The 16435-nt window shown below is 51.5% G+C and overlaps 1 protein-coding gene across 6 annotated transcripts in view; it reads right to left on the reverse strand.

Annotated features, from left to right (window-relative positions):
- Positions 1–12512, reverse strand: part of PCDH19 (protocadherin 19) — a 196567-nt gene extending 184055 nt beyond the window's left edge. For 3 of the 6 annotated variants that reach the window (XM_085607754.1, XM_085607753.1, XM_085607758.1), the window contains exons 1-3: positions 8657–12512; positions 5664–5693; positions 4685–5012 (exon numbers count right to left, since the gene is read on the reverse strand). In XM_085607754.1, the coding sequence (XP_085463880.1) occupies positions 4685–5012; positions 5664–5693; positions 8657–10797 (2499 nt within the window). In that variant the 5' untranslated portion in view covers positions 10798–12512. The remainder of the gene's footprint in view (positions 1–4684; positions 5013–5663; positions 5694–8656) is intronic. The other 3 variants (XM_085607756.1, XM_085607755.1, XM_085607757.1) reach the window with 2 other exon arrangements.
- Between the last annotated feature and the right edge of the window lie 3923 nt (positions 12513–16435).

A 16435-nucleotide genomic window follows, 5' to 3' on the forward strand; every position in this document is an offset into this window, starting at 1 on the left:
ACCACCAGCCAGGCCTAGCTACCTTGGGACCCTTGTATTATTATTTTTTACGGATTAGACTTGCCTTTCTTACGTTATCGCTCAGTGCTCAGACCCAGCAGCCGTCCATAACCTTTCCTGACTGGATCTAAGCCCAGGGTACAATTATCCCTGGCCTGACCTGGTGCCTGTACATTGCTTCTTCATGCCTAGGCCTAGAGCTCTTGCCCTAATTGACACGATTGGGACCTGTGGCCCACGCCTTGTTTGTCACTCGTAAGACATGGCCTCTTCTAGAGTTATCCCTGCCCTGAGCTCGGGCCTTCACATCTGATCTAGAGCCTTTGCTGTCTTTGGCGGCTCCCATACAGGGCTCTTTCTCTGTTTGTTGCTGGTAAGACCGAGGCCCTGCTTGTATCCTTCTCGGTAAACACCAGTGTCTCAGACCAGGGGCCTCTGCTCCCTCCCCCTGCAGCCACTTTCTTCTCAGGATGATTTTAAGCATCTGCCGGGCATCCTTGTGCGCCTGGAATGAGGAGGCTTAATCTGGGATCTCAGAGCAGGCACTGAAAGAGGCAGTTGTGCGTCTGACCTGCTGAATATGCAGAAGCAGAGAGGAGATCTGATGCACGTGAGGTCTGAGGACGAAAGGGACCCCCGCACATCTTCCCCGCCCGTGTCTACCGAGGAGAACTGCCGCCGTGACTTTAATCGCGCGTTCGACATCTGAATGCTAATATCCCGCCATGCCCTGCGTGTGCTCACTCCTCAGCCGCGGCCCGCTAACCACAGACAGAAATTAGACAGGGCCCCCTAGACGTGCAATCTCTAAATACTAAAACATTTCTGACCGGATTCATCGAATGTTTCCGAGCTCTGTCGATAGAAAGACCACAGGCGCCATCATGATATTTGTGTTAAAAATAAATACATGTAGCAGCAGCGGCCTGAAGCCAAGGTTGAGACATAGGAATCTGTCCCCTTTCATTACATGCTAATTCGGCGTAGCCCCTGATTTCAGCGTTTCTTAAAAGCTGGTGTAAACACTGCGCTGTAATTATATGATAGGGCTGACTCGGGCATTTAATTATTTGCTTTATGCAAGCAGCGCGGGGACTCTGTTGCACGTACACGATTCATAAAACTGTCTCAAATCCCTGTCATAGGCAATTACCATATTCATGATACCCCTGTAAGGGGATGCTGAAAACAGCTTGTTTTAAGATGTCACAAGATTCCTGAGCTCCATTGCAACCTTTATTCAGAGCTCTCAATAAACAAACATCCGCCGTTTTGCTCTGAAATTCTTCCACTCGACCGCACAGCACTCGCTCCCCCACATCCCGCTTAATTCCTGCATCTCCTCGACATACTCCTCAAACGGAAGAATGTGACACGTTTGCTGCACAGTGCGTCCTGACCATGAAAGGGCGCTTTGCAGCAGCTGAGGGTTACAGGTGTTAATATTTCTCATAGCAATGGGTCTCCGTTGTAAAGACCTCAGAAAGATGAAAGGAAGAGTCAGCCCTGCTGGGACTCGAGTCTGTGGCACAGAGCTCACACGCAGCTTTCATTGGTAACTGCTTAGTATGCAGGCTGTTTTCAGCCGTGTCACGCCAAATTATTTTCATTGTGTGTGTATTTTAGGGGGGTGCATGGGCGCTCGAGGGCATCTTTCTCTCCCAGATTATGTCCCTAGTTCTCGGGGCTGCATTCCGAGGCAAGCCGGGAGGGGGGTGGGTGGGGGGCGTTGCCCTTGCGCGCACTAGGGTTTTATCTGCGGCTGCACACGCACCCATGGCAGACCGTTCTCTGCACCCTAATCCCTCCCCCAGGCAGGGGAATACCCCCCACCGAATGATGAGCTGTTGCTGCGTTAGTGTGGCGAACGCGGCCCCCGCGGCTCAAGCTGCACCGGATACAGGATGTTTGCGCGGTGGCAGCGGTCCCTGTCACATCTACAACGTGGTTTATAATGCACGGTCTTCCCGCAGCTTGGGCTTGGCACAGATGGAGGGGGCGGGGAAGGGGGTAGGTAAAAAGGGAGTGCGTGAGTGTGTGGGTGTGTGCGCCGCGCGCCTGTGCGCGTGCACGCAAGGCAGAAGATGTGTCACTGCCAGAGATAACACCGGGGATTCAATAAGCAGTGGACTTTGTGCTAAACGCATCCCTGGAAAATACGTCCTTTCCAGCTCCAGACTGGACCGAGTACAGCGAGCAAGTCCGACCACAGGCAGGAGGATTCGGTGGACACATTCTGAATGTACCTAAAACGCGACTGCGTCCTTTCCTCCAGGCTGGAATAGCTGGTGATGCCTCTTTTCCTATACCCCAAAATGAGCCCCAAGTCTTCGGCCTTCCTGTGCTCTTACAACATCCCCCCATGGTTAGTCCAGCCCTGGTGATAACCACTGCACTACCCTGGTGTGTGTGTGTGTGTGTGTGCGCGCGTCTTTAGTACTTTAGCAGACCTGTTGCTATGCCACAAAGGAAAGAGGGGCGAGACAGTGTGAAGAAAACTCGGCTGCCATTTTTCACATTAGACAAAATTCCAATTCTGCACTTAAATACCTCTCCGAAGCAAATAATAGATCCGTGATAAACCAACAATGGCAGAGTGTAACCACAAGGGAAAAACCACAGTGCAGCCCTGCAAGCACGCACAAGTGACATAAAACACACGTAGGTAGGCCAAGCAGCTTTCCTTCCATATACGTTTAGTACACAATTCCACATTTTCAAAGCAGGTTCTTATTCTATAACTGTATATACGAGTTCCAGAAGAAACTTGGATTTACCAACACTGCACACATTTGTCTTAAATGCACCATACAGATCCATAATCGACGTTCACAGCAAAAAATGAGTACCATTGAGTTGCATAACAATAAACATGTTATTCAGCACACAGATACTCTTCTGGGGGAACGTGCCCTCTACAAATAAACATGCCATGTTCTATTCATTTTACTCAATGAGGAATTCTCAGACAGCCTCTCTCAATTCTAGCTGAGAAGCAATCCTTCCATCCACGTTATTGACGTCAACGTTTGTAGGTACAGTATTAAATTGGCAATATTTCAGATATCATAGAATGCATATCAGAGCGATAAAACAATACTGTTTCCTTGGTTTGGATTACATTACACACACATACACATGAAATGCAAACATAGGTGGACAATTAATGGAACCATGTGGTATGAGACACTTGTATCCGTCTCAGCCACACACTTCTATTCACCACCACTCACCGTGCTTAGTTTATATGCCAGAAAACTTCATGTAAATACTCTTTCACACAACACATTGAATATTGCAGTGGCAACAAAATGATTAGATTTCTCTGTTTGTTCATTCATGATTTTGTTCATCAGGTGCACACGCATTAGGGTCCCAGAGTTTTCTAAGCTGTGTTCCTTTTAAGGGGTGCGGAAGTGTCAATCGCTCACAGCTCTTACAATAGAGCCAGCAAATCGCAGACAGATAACATTGGATGTAGCCGGGGGCTCTTCACGGCTACTCAGATAAGAGCAGAGCCCCGGCAAAGGACTGGCTTCTCCACACAGGAGCAGAGCCACTACACCGCGTATCCCTCGACCTGCTGGTGCAAAGAGCATCACTGAACAGCGCTGCACTGAAGTAGGGAGAAGAAGTTATTCAGCATTTAAAGTCACAAATAACTGCATCAACACACAGCTCGTTGCTGGCAAGCCAGCATCTATGAGGTGATGAAAACACCCGCCAAACAATGGATCCTCGTGTGTGGATGCCACATATCTGTGCCCCAAATCCATAACTCCAATAGGCCAAATGCCTCTGTAGACTTTAAAGGGATCATCATCCCAGCAGAATTTATACAAAATCTTTTCCCGCCACTGACTTCCAAAGGATGATTCTACCATCACACGTGCATCATTCTCGTAAACATTGTTCATCACCACTTGCTTCTATAACTTCACCCAGCAAACCCTCACCACGATAATGAAAACATATTACTTGAGAGGGAGAAACCCTAGTACATGCCCATTAAAGTAAAACATGATCCAGTTCTATTGACTTTTTTAAACAGTGTTCGCCGCCATTTGCTTCAATACATGGTCAGATCCAACCTGAATCTCATTACCTAAACACCTTTGCTACTATTGACTCGGTGATATCACAATATGGCACATATACATAAAACTCAAGTAACTTCAATGGAATTGTCTTCCAAAAATCACCTGCATCAGACGCCTTATAGATGGTCCAATGCCAGTGACTTTAATGCAACCACACACACAGAAAATCTACGTCACGTTCATAATAATGATTTCACTCTATTGATTCTAGTGATATCATCTGACCAACAATTGTGCAAAACTCCCAAAGATGGCTCCTATCTATTGACTTAAATTCGGATCACCGTACAAAACATATTACTAAAGTTTTCTTGAAGGTCAAGGGGTTATGATGCAATGCGTATTAATACCAATAAACTGACTGCAAAAGGAAGAGAGGCACCATTTTAGCTAAAATCAATGTAGTGGAAAAAATGAAATACACTGGGGCAATGGACATGGCAAGAGGATAGTGACAGCGACACCAAGCGCAGATGGTAGAGGAATGGCTAGGACGCTGAACTATGCATGACATGCTTTGAAAGACCAAGGGCAGGGCGAGTGATGCGAATCATTCAGACAGGACACATGTGCAGCTCACTCACCTCGGGCAGGGGCATGCCGTTGATGATCAGGTCTGGCTGGGGTGGGCTCTGGTTGGTGAAGGTGTGGTGGTAGGTGTGGTTGGTGCCCGTGTTTCGGTTGTTCTGGCTCTCCACATTCAGAAAGGTGCTCTCGGAGCGGCGGCACCCCAGCGGAAGGGTCTGCTGGTGGTAATCGAAGTAGTTGAGGGAGGAGGTGAGTGAGGAGCAGCTCACCACATTCATCTTGTCTGTCTCCTCCACATCTCGCGGCACCAGGCGGATGTCGTTCTTGCTGAGCTTCTTCTTCTTGTTGGCTTTCTTCTGGTGTCCATAGGAGTACTCTGCAATTCTAGATGGGAGCGTGAGAGAGGAGAAGCAAAAACACAAGTGTAATATCATGAACAGCCCAAAAAGCATCAGCACATTAGAGGTGGTGTTCCTGGGTGGTTAGGAATGTTGTGAGTTCCTGGTTTGTGCTGAGGAGTGATTGCTCGCCATCACTAGCATCCAGTGTCTTGTACATAAAAGCATTTGCTTTATTTGCAGATCTCATTATAGAGCTGTCTCTCTGGATTTGTACATGCCCCTGGCATCATATGTATTTCACCCTCTGGCCTTCCACTAATGAGGTCAGCAGTACAAAGGTTTTATATTTTACAATAGGTGTTTTGCTTATATCTTTTGTTGGTAATTTCAATGTGTGGAAAGTTGTCTGTCTTCCAGTGCATGTACAAGCAAGTGTTTTGCTGCTTTCAAGTGCTGTGTATGTGTGTCTATCTGTTTAGGAGTGTTTTTGTGTTTGCCTGTGCATGTGTGTTTGTGCGCCCTTCTATGTATGTGAGGTTGTTTGTACTTTTATTTCAGTCTGCATTTGTGTGTCGGTGTATTGTTGCCTCTGGGTTGATGTGCGTGTGTTTGCCTTTGGTGTTGGTGGGAGTTATGGGTTAGTGTCTCTTACACAATTCCAAACCTTGCAGATGCAAGCACTTTAGATACACACCTTTGATTACATCTTCTAAAAATGATGCGCCTGTAAGGGGAGAGGAAGGGAGCACTGAAACGCGTTTCAGGAGCCAGAAAATAACAATAGTCACTCGGACAAATACAGCTACTCATAAAAAAGGACAACGGAAACAGTTTTCACATAGACGTTTTCAGTTACTTTCCCCGCCCCTCACCCTCAACATGTTTCGGCAATAGACATTAAATTCTACCACACTGCCAGGGGTCACGCCATGAATGTTTCATACTCCAAATATTTCTAAAAATGTAAGATGTTCCTTCAGGATGGATTCCCTTTGGAGCATGTCCAATTATTTGGGGGCTGGTGGGTTTAAGATTCTCCACTTCACTCACGCAGTGGCTGCTCCAAACCAACATGTCAGATGCTATTTCCAGCGCTACTATTATTTGCACAAGAATAACAAAAATGCGAGTTTACTTGTGGAGACAAAATGCCTATTGGAAAAATGGCTTATTTGTTCACAGTCTATTTAGAAACAGGGTACCTTAAACAATGGCCAATTGATTTTTTTTCTAATATGATTGTTTTTATTTGGGGCGGTGCAGAGAATGCTTTGTGGGTCTGAAGGCTTTACCACAAACACAGAATTTCATATTATAGTGGGGCTAGTGTGTGTCACACATGGTATCTTTTAATGATGCCTCTAGCATTACAAACAACTGCCAAACTTTCCCTGATGAGTGTCAGCAACAAGTATAACACGTTATTTGATTTTAGTATCACTGCATTGTGTTCATAACATATTGCCCCAGCTCACAAATACAACTGCACACGTCAATTGCAACATATATGACTTCTGGTCAAAACCCAACTATATACACAGAAGTTTAATACAAACAGAAAGAGACCCTCCATCTAAAATACCATACAGATTGTGCAAGACACTCGAGGCAGACAAATCATGCAGAAATGATGTGGAGTACTTCATACATGATTTCTGAGAAATTAACAAACAAGATGCAAGCTACATAATCGATTTGAACATGAAATGAGGGATGGGGTGTATCTGTTTTTTACATCACCCTCAAGATCTGTATTTGCTATGGTAATAGATATACATCACAGTTCCTGGGAATTATTAACGACAGCAGGGGAAGAGTTTCTTTTCAGTGTGTGGGCGCTGAGTGATACAAGTGCATGTTTAGCTAGTACTGATTCATGGATTATTATACGACGAGTGGTAAATCTATTTCAGGTTGCGTTGTTCATGGAGGAGCCCAGCTCTGCATGGAATATGTACACACCTCAAAGTGTAGCCCGCATGACAGGCTTTACTCAATTTGACGATGACCTGACATAACCAATGGAAGACCCTAAACCTGCACGGAAGATACACACTCCTCACAGTGCAGCCTTTGATGCTAGGTTTCAGTGCCGCTCTTGGACCTGACATGCCTAATGGAGGAGCCCACCTCTGCACGGAAGATGCACACTCCTCACAGTGCAGCCTTTGATGCTAGGTTTCACTGTCGCTCGGTGACCTGACATGCCTAATGGAGGAGCCCACCCCCTACACGGAAGATGCCCACTCCTCACAGTAAAGCATTTGATGCTAGATTTCACTGTCACTCGGTGACCTGACATGCCTAATGGAGGAACCCACACCTGCACGGAAGATCTTCACTCCTCACAGTGGAGCCTTTGTGCCATGCTCTACTCGCTTCTGCACATACTTTGCATTGCATGAAAAAAGTAAGATGGCATTCCCAACCGCAGCTGCGAAACATAAGTAGCCCAAGATCACACTAGAAAATCTCCACTGTCGTCTTTTTTTTCCCGAAGGCACCGCTTATCTGCCACCTCTTCCCTCTTTTTGAAATTCACGTGTGAGTGTCTGCCAATGGTCTATTAACGTTCAGAGACATTAAACATTGTGTCATTTTTTTTAAAAGCGGGAAATAGTATGTGGAAAATGCCCAATACATACACGAGGGCTCTTTTTTCACACCTTGTGATACATTTACGGAGATGACTGCCGCTGCGTTATTAAGGTACGCCAATTCGACATACATAAAAATAAAAAATACTAATGCAATGTGAACCCATCTAAATTCACTCACATAGCAGGAAAACAAAAATTATTAAACAACCCGTAGAGCAATGTACATGCGTGAGGGGTACGTTTTTTAGTTTTTTACACCGGGAAAGACAAGTGTTCAAATCGAAATAAAAAGCTCCATAGATATATGTACAGAAATATGAATGCTAAAAATTATATTTGCACTTTATCTTGCGGTCGGTTGGGTACCAGCTCGCATTGTCTGCCTTAGCTTATCGTCCTCCCACGCTGCTGCACTGTCTGATCTAAGGGCCAACACTGCCCTCTAGTGGGCAACATATAACACAGCACGAGCCCATAGTTGATGACGTTTTTTTGCTGGCTCTGTGGCTTATGCTAACGGTATGTGAGCACTGGGAATCCTCCCAACAAGGTGAGTATCCCCCGTGTACAAAACGAATCCCAAAACCAAAATATACCGCTTTAACATTTTCTGCTACTGTACTGTGGAAACAGTTAACAAACCATCTTTCAATGTAGAGAGTTAAACCGAGACGGTTTTACATGTGCAGTTAAGTCTGCATGTTGCATGAACGCTTAGGGGTGTGCACGCTCTTGGAAATTGCCGTCTTTTCAAGAGAAGTGTCTTTATTGCCGAAATGATAATACATTATCGAGATTGGTAATATCTGCTGAACAGCAAAAGTCACTTTTATTATTAATACTTTAACGTGACAATGGTAAGCTGATAGCGGCTTACCACTGTTCACCCTCCACGGCAGAGGAATGTTGTTAGGGGCGTTTTCTTTAGGGATTCTCATTTGACAGGAGGGATACTCGGGTAAGTTTTATGAAAAACTTTTTTTGCATGTTTCAACTGATGTATTCATAATGAAACATTCCGAAATCAAAACAATACTGTAAAGCATGCCAACAATGCGTAAAAGGGCGGGGGATGAGCCGGTGTTACCTGCAGTTGTAGGTTCGGATCTCCTTGTTGTCCCGCTTGCACTTGACTGCCACGAAGATCATAGTCACGAAAAGAATGGCGGCGATAGATCCCAGGGCGATGATAAAGATGAGGGACAGGTTCACGGAGCCCAGCGCCTCCTGCGCGTCCAGGGCCGGGGACAGGTAGATGAGGATGAGGGCAGAGGCTGACAGGGACGTCTTGCCGTGGTCGTGCGCCACCACGATCAGCTCATAGGTGGTCTTGGCATTCTCACCAAAAACCCTGGTGGTCCTGATCTCGCCGTTCACCTGGTCTATCTCAAAGTAGCCCCTGTCACCCTCCGAGAACTCGTAGGAGATGCGCCCGTTCTCGCCCTCGTCGTAGTCGTCGGCTTTGACCACGGTCACCAGGTAGCCGGCACCGGCGTTGCGCGGGATGTACACCTCCGAGGTGCCATTGATGAGCGGCGGGGCGCTGATCACCGGGGTGTTGTCGTTCACGTCCACCACGATCACGCGCACCGTGGCATTGCTCTGCAGCGAGGGGTTGCCCCCGTCCTTGGCCATGACTTTAAACTCGAAGGCTTTGGTCTGCTCGTGGTTGAAGGAGCGCAAGGCATAGATGTCCCCGGAGTTGGGGCTGATGGACACGTAGGTGAACACCGGCATGTCCCGCACCTCAGAGGGCACGATCTGGTACGACACGCTGCCATTCAGGCCCAGGTCCGGGTCCCGGGCGGAGACGGAGAGCAGGTGCACCCCGGGGGTGTTGTTCTCCTGCACAATGACCTGGTAGTAGGGCTTCAGGAAGTGCGGGTGGTTGTCGTTCTCGTCGGTGATGCGCACCGTGAAGGACTTGGTGGACTGCAGCGCGGGATTCCCGCTGTCCTTGGCCTGGATGGTCAGGTTGTACTGGTCCCGCTGCTCCCTGTCCAGCCGACCGTCCACTAGGATGGTGGAGAAGCTCTCGTACTCCTGCAGCCGGAAGGGCACGCTTCCCAGAAGTTTGCAGAGCACCCTGCCGTTGGCGCCCGAGTCCCGGTCGGAGACACGCACCAGGGCGATCACGTAGCCCGGGGACGCGTTCTCGCTCACCTCCACCAGCTCGCTGTTGACGGACAGCAGGTTGATGACGGGCGTGTTGTCGTTGGCGTCTGCCAGGTTGACGGTCACTTTGCAGTGCGCTGGGATGGAGTTGGGCCCCAGGTCCTTGGCCTGCACGTCGATCTCGTAGACGTGGCCCTCCTCATAGTCCAGGGCCCCGCTGACCGAGATGGCCCCGGTCTTGGGATCGATTCGGAAGAGTTCGCGAGTCTTGTCGGACACGTAGCTGTTGAACGAGTACACGATCTCCCCGTTGCTGCCCTCGTCGGGGTCCGTGGCGTTGAGGTCGATGACCGGGGTGCCCAGGGGAGAGTTCTCCGGGATGCTCACACTGTAGGCCGGCTCTTCGAACACCGGGTTGTTGTCGTTGGAGTCAATGATCTTGATGTTGAGCTCGACGGTGCCGAAGTTGGGGGGATCCCCTCCGTCCAGGGCGGTGATCATGTAACTGTAGTGGGACTGCGTCTCCCGGTCCAGGCTCTTCTCCACCACCAGCTCGGCGAAGCGCGAGCCGTCCCCGCGGGTCTTAATCTCCAAACCGAAGAGATCGTTGGGGGTGATCTCGTAACCCTGCACCCCGAAGCTGGCCGAGTCCGGGTCGTAAGCGCTCTCCAGCGGGATGCGCGTCCCCGGGCTTGCCGTCTCCGAGATCTCCAGCTCGATCTGGTCAGTGGGGAAGCTGGGCGCGTTGTCATTCAGGTCTTTGATGTCCACCTTAATGACACAGATCTCCATGGAGCTGGACATCACCTCCAGCGAGATCACACACTTGGCGCTCTGGCGGCACAGCAGGTCGCGGTCGATCTTCTGCTTGGTGACCAGCAGCCCCGAGGGGTTGATGTCCACCAGGTGCGGGGCTGAGTTGGAGACCACCCGGAAGGTGGCCGAGGGCTGCCGGGGGTCCAGCACGAAGCCCGCCTCTTTGGCATCCTTGGCAACGTTGGCGATCACGGTGCCAGCTCGCTGTTCCTCCTCCACTGAGTACTTCAGGTTGATCAAAGCTCGGGTTCGAGTCCATGACAGAGCCACAAAGAGCAGGAACTGCAGGAGATCCATGGCTGCGGGGGCACGTAGTCTGCTCCCTGGGGATGTGCGAGTGGGTCAGCGCGGCTCATGCACCCCGGGTGCGAGGCACAGAGACTGCTCTTGGGAGTGTGGGAGTTGGTCAGCGCGGCTCATGCACACCGGGTGCCAGGAGAGTGGGCAGCAAGGCTCAGTGCGCAGAGGTAGGCACCTTCGGGTGCAAGGAAATGGGGTGGGGCACGATGTTAGGATAGAGGGTGGCAAGGACTCTCAGATGGTGGTGGTGTCAAGTGCATGAAAGGCAGCTATTGAAAGATGCTGGCTGGGTGGTACTCTGAGTCAGGCGATGGGGTCTGGAAGGCACTCTGGATGCCAAGACTCTTGGTGTGAGGAGGTGGGTGACGGGATGGGGAGGTTGGCTAGCCGGTACTGTATGGAGAAAGAGGCAGATTGGGTATCGGGGAACTGCGAGTGCAGATGGCACTGAGGGTGCCAGGCGCAGGGCTCGGCCACCAGCGCCTAGCAGTCTACCTCCTTTAAAGTTAATAGGAGAGAACAAATCGACCCTCACTGCATCTAACGTTTCAAAGTGAGGGAAGAGGGGGGAATCGATGACACACAAAAATAAAACTAGAGCGGGCGCTGTCCGTGCTGTTCTTGGCACCTGCACGCCATGCGCAATCTAACTGTACAGAGGGGCACAAATGACTGCGGAAGGGCTGTGCGCGTCCTCATGGCGAGGGCTGCATCTCCGGCTCAGGTCCAGGACAGGGACGGGTCGCCAGGTGCCGGGTGTTTGCTGGGGGTCCGACCATGGCAGTCCGGCCGGTGGGGGACAGCAGCCTGGGGGCATGTGAGGGAGCAGGCAGCTCACAGTGAGGGAGTGAAGAAAGCAGCCCGTTGGGACGGGGGTGCAGTCCAGGCAGACGTGGGCTCAGCCTAGACAAGTGGGGGTTCAATCCATATAGGTGGGGGTTCAGTCCAAACAGGTGGAGGTTCAGTCCAAACAGGTGGGGGTTCAGTCCTAAGAGATGTGCTCTAAGTCCAGCTCGAGGGGGGTTCAATCCAGAAGGGCCACACTCAGTCCTGAGGGATGGGCGGCCGGCCCCTGCATCCTGAAGGCCGGTCCGGGCAGGTGGACGCTCAGTCCCTGGTGGCGGCAACCGTGCCTCCCTTCTCTGGCGCGCACAGCGCTCCCCTTCCAGGCACACAGGACACCGCTGTCCTCTGAGAGTCATTAAAATGCAACTGAGAAAGTCCGCGCAGCCTGCGAGAGGCGCCGGCTCCTGGGCACGGGCGGCATCCTCCACAAGTTAACACCACATCCGCACCTGCCGCCAAGAGACGGGAGAAGGCAAACGTAGCCAAGTGCTTCCGAAGTGCGGTGCTGTGCGGGGAGTGGGTGCAGATCTCGGCAGCCCAGGCAAATGGACCCCTCTCCCGGTGCGCCAGACCCCGTCAGGCCCCACGGAGTATCTGGAAATCACTACAAACGGAACAGTTCAGCCAGGGAAGGAGGGGCACTGCTGCACCAAAGACCCCCAGATGCCAAGCCTTGTCTTTCACCAAAGAAATCCGTTCCAAGTGCTGCGCGCTTCCTTCTGCCCCTTTGCTCCGGCGTCTAAGTTAGTCCAGTGGAATTATTTCCAGAGCGGAGCCCCTTCCCTGCGGAGGTGCAGGGGCTATGCACGGTACAGGTGCAGCGCTGCGCCTCAGTCCGGGCGCTCTGTTTCTGCCCAGCTCTCAAGCTCTCTCTGCTGCCTCTGCAGCTGCTGCAGAGCACTGACCGAGCGGAGCCGGCGAGGGCGGGGTCTGGGGCGGGACCAGACCTGGGACACGCCAGCCGGCGGCCAATCGTATGGCCCAGAGGACCCACACTGGCAGAGGGCTGAGAGAGCTGAGCAGGGGGCGGGTCGGGGCTGAGTGGGGTCCAGGGAGCCTGGAGTGAGTGAGTGAGAGACAGAAAGTTACCGAGCGGCGAGGAGGCGGCGGCGGTGCAGCGCCGGGCTGTGCGCCCCAGCTTTTCTTCCCATGGCAGGCTCTATTCACGGCGCTCAATTGAGACTGCGCCCCCCTCCCGTGCGCATTTCCATATCTATCTGTCCCTGTCACTTACCCTTTGAGTCATCATCACCGGGTTAAGCCGAAGCCCTCCGGGGGCCGGACCAGCTCCTTTTCTACCAGAGGCTCAATGCGGCTGGACTACTTTTGGAAACCCAGCGGACCGGCGAGGCGAGCACTGCCGAGCCCCTCACGGTCGCTCAGCAGACGCACGCATAGATGCAAGAGGAGTCATTCAACAACTGCTCAATGGATGTCACCGCAGGATTGCCCTCCACTCTGTCCACTCACCCCTAGGGGTTTCCCACAGTGGTTCGAGTGAGAAGCATTGGGTGCTTGGCGTTCATGTATGATGGCATCCAGATGTGAGGGTGCTGTGAGACTGAAGGTCCGGGTGTGATGGCACTGAGGGGCTGAAGGTTCGGGGGTGAGAGTAAAGGGAGTTCAAGTGTTACTGATGGCATAGGGTCAAGAATGAGTCAATGGAAGTCTTGGACTGGGACTTCTGGGTCTAAGTTGAGACTGCACTTGGCAGGCTGGGGGTCCATGCTGGATGGCGCTTCAGCTCAAATGTCATGTCAGTGGCGTTTGAAGGTTAATCTGTGAAGGTAAGGCGTATTCTAGGTTAATGGCAGGGAGGGCTCAAGCAAATTAGCACTGGGACCAGTGGTTTCAGTGATAAAACACCAGAGGTCATGGTGTTAAATTGTGATGGCACTAAGGGTCAAGAGTGATGGCAGTAGGGATCTAGGGGCCAAGCGTGAGGGCACATTGGCTTGGAGTACCCGCGCCTGGGCTCTGGGTGAATGGGGTCTAGGTGTGATGGCACTGGGAGACTGGTGTTCAAGTGCAGTGGCACTGAGGATCATGGGGTTCAATTTTCATGGCAGTGGGGGAACAGTAGCCTACATCGTGGTGTCCGACTGGACACTACACTGTTTTCAGCCCTCCCTCAGGGCTAGTCGTGCACCCCACACCCATCCAACACAGGCGTCATCAGTCAGGTGACCCTGTCAATAAAAGGGCCTGGGCACATGTGCTCTTAGCCGGTTGACTACCCCACTTACTAGTGTCTGCGTGGTCCTTCTGCGACATACACGCCTAGGGCCCACCAACCTTCTATTGGTGACAAGGAGGTCTGGCCCCCCACATGTGCGATGATGGGAGCACAGGCTCATGTTGTGGGGTAGGCATAAATGGACCAGAGCACCTCAACCCAATTTTGGGTGTGCCTGTCACAGAGACACAGACAGCCTGGCACACACCGTGATTACGAAAGGGGATGCATGCTGTGCCAGCCGTCTGCTGCAAACACAGTACAGGGCTGCCAGGCCAAGCAAGAAGGAGGTGTAAGTCCAGACTGTGATTCTTCAGGCAGAAGTAATTGTGAATGAGGGGAAGAATGGCACCAGGCTGAGCAACTGTAAGGGCAGAGAAGAGCCCAGCGGCAATGCTGCGTTGTGGCCCCAAATGCTTATGACGGAACTCACTGTCAACGTGCGGAGACAGGCTTAGTCTGCGATACATTGGGAGGAGTCTTGGAGTAGAGACCGCACTGCAAAAGGCCCAGAGGGCAGCCCCCAACCCAAAAAGAGGCAAAAGCTGCAAGTTAACCCCGCTGCCCCTGAACAGGGCTGGAGAACCAGCATTAATGGAGCCTGCCACACCCTTACAGTACCCGGGCCGGGCTTACAAACACATCCTGTGTGCAGAGAGCGCTACACACGCCCTAGTGGCAATCTGCCAACACCACAGAAGAGAAGACCGTTTTGGTCCCCAACGGCAATCCCGTAGCACCAGCGATGACTCCTTTGCCCCCCAAGCCCAAGAGGGGAAGATGTGCATGGAGTACAAGGGGCGCCACACTGAGGAACACTAGGGCAGCAGGTGAAACAAGTGCGGGTGAGCTACTGCAGATGAGACAGGCGCAGTGAGTACTGCCCACCCCCTAGCACCTGTCTGCCTCCTCCGTGGGATGAAGAAGTACCTTCATCTCGGCAGAAGCCCTGCCACCTACTGAGCTAGCACCTGCATGCAGGAGAAGGTGAGCCACCATGACAGCAAGGGAGATAGCATGAACCTACAGTGTTGTTGGTGCTGCTGCATCAGGGCACAGGACTACCCGAGCAGTGTGAGTGAGGTGCCAGAAGTCAAGGGCTGGCCACAAGAGGGCGCAAGTGGCCAAAGGGAGCTGGTCTAAAGCACTGGAGAGGTGAGCAGCGTCATCACTGACAGAAGAGGCACTTGCTCACCCGGGCACACCCTGCTAAGCAAAAGAGACCGAGAGCACAAACTCAGGGGGAAACAAGAGATCAGAAAACAAAGACTCAGGGCACTGCACCACAGTGGTGTAAGAGGAATACCATACCCCCACTCCCAGCATGCCCTAGGGGCTTTGCACAAACACAGAAGAGAACTGATCATCACATGGTGCCCTAGATCCCACACAGAAGAGGCAGCATCACTTAAACACGGCAAGCCATATCAGTAGCCTGAAGATCATTCAGACATGATACCCTCAGACAGTAATTCCTACAGATGATGCCCTGGGGGTGAATAGACAATGTATGACTGCATGAAAGAGGCTTTACTAACCAGCTGCCCCAGCACTGGATGGCCACCATTGGCCCGTCCATGAGAATGTCACACCTAGTGACCAATCCTGCCAGGCACACACAATCCTAGGCAGGACTAGTGCAATAAAAGCACAACCTCAAGGTGCAGGCACTGTGTCAGTAGGAGAAGGCAAGGATAAAAGCACATTGCACCCAAGGCACCCTGGGCTAGATACCACAAAGCCCCACCGTCCTGCACCCTCAAGGTACACAGTGCCTACATCCACTCACCATGCCTGACAATGGTGAAATGCCAAAGCGCAAGCACTGTGCCTTAGAATGAAGAAGAGATGGAAGGAATGTTACCCCCTATTCATGGAGCGAATTCCCATGAAGATCTCTTAGGAGGAGACATGCAAAGTGTGGGTGGATGCCACATCGACCAGGAGAGAAGACTCACAGTACTTCAATGGGGCCATCGAAAGGTCCTTGAAGAGAAAAGGTACAGTCCTACAGACAGGAAAAGACCTGCAAGAGGTTCATGATGGGCGAAAACTCACAGTCCTATGAACAAGATGGGACCAACGAGAGGTCCATGAGAAGAAAAACAGTGACACGTGGCCTGGCACCAGAAGAAGAGGGCACACATGACACATGGCTGGATGCTAAGTCACATCAGACAACTGAGAAGAGGAGAGGAGAGAAAGGTGTGTTTTCACACCTGTCACACTGAAAACCTGCTGACCACAGGTGCGCGGGAGAGATCCTCAAGGGTTAAAAGACCGAGGACTCGTGCCACTACATACGAGTGCAACTACCTTCACAAGCAAGCCACTGATGTGGAGCGACATCACTGGTGACAACCCAGCCGGGAAACCAAAAGTAAGCATCAAGTATGCACAAACTGCATATCTGCCCATGCTTCCTAGTGCAACCATCTGGCCACATTCACTGGTTGCCTGATGAATGATGGCATTCCCTGCTAAGAACCTCACATGCCGTAGAAGAAGAACAGCACCAGCAACCGACCTCGCTACAGGGCTGCAAAGTCCCTC

The sequence above is a fragment of the Triturus cristatus genome, chromosome 5_2 (assembly GCF_964204655.1).
Source record: "Triturus cristatus chromosome 5_2, aTriCri1.1, whole genome shotgun sequence".
In the NCBI taxonomy this organism is placed as follows: domain Eukaryota; kingdom Metazoa; phylum Chordata; class Amphibia; order Caudata; family Salamandridae; genus Triturus; species Triturus cristatus.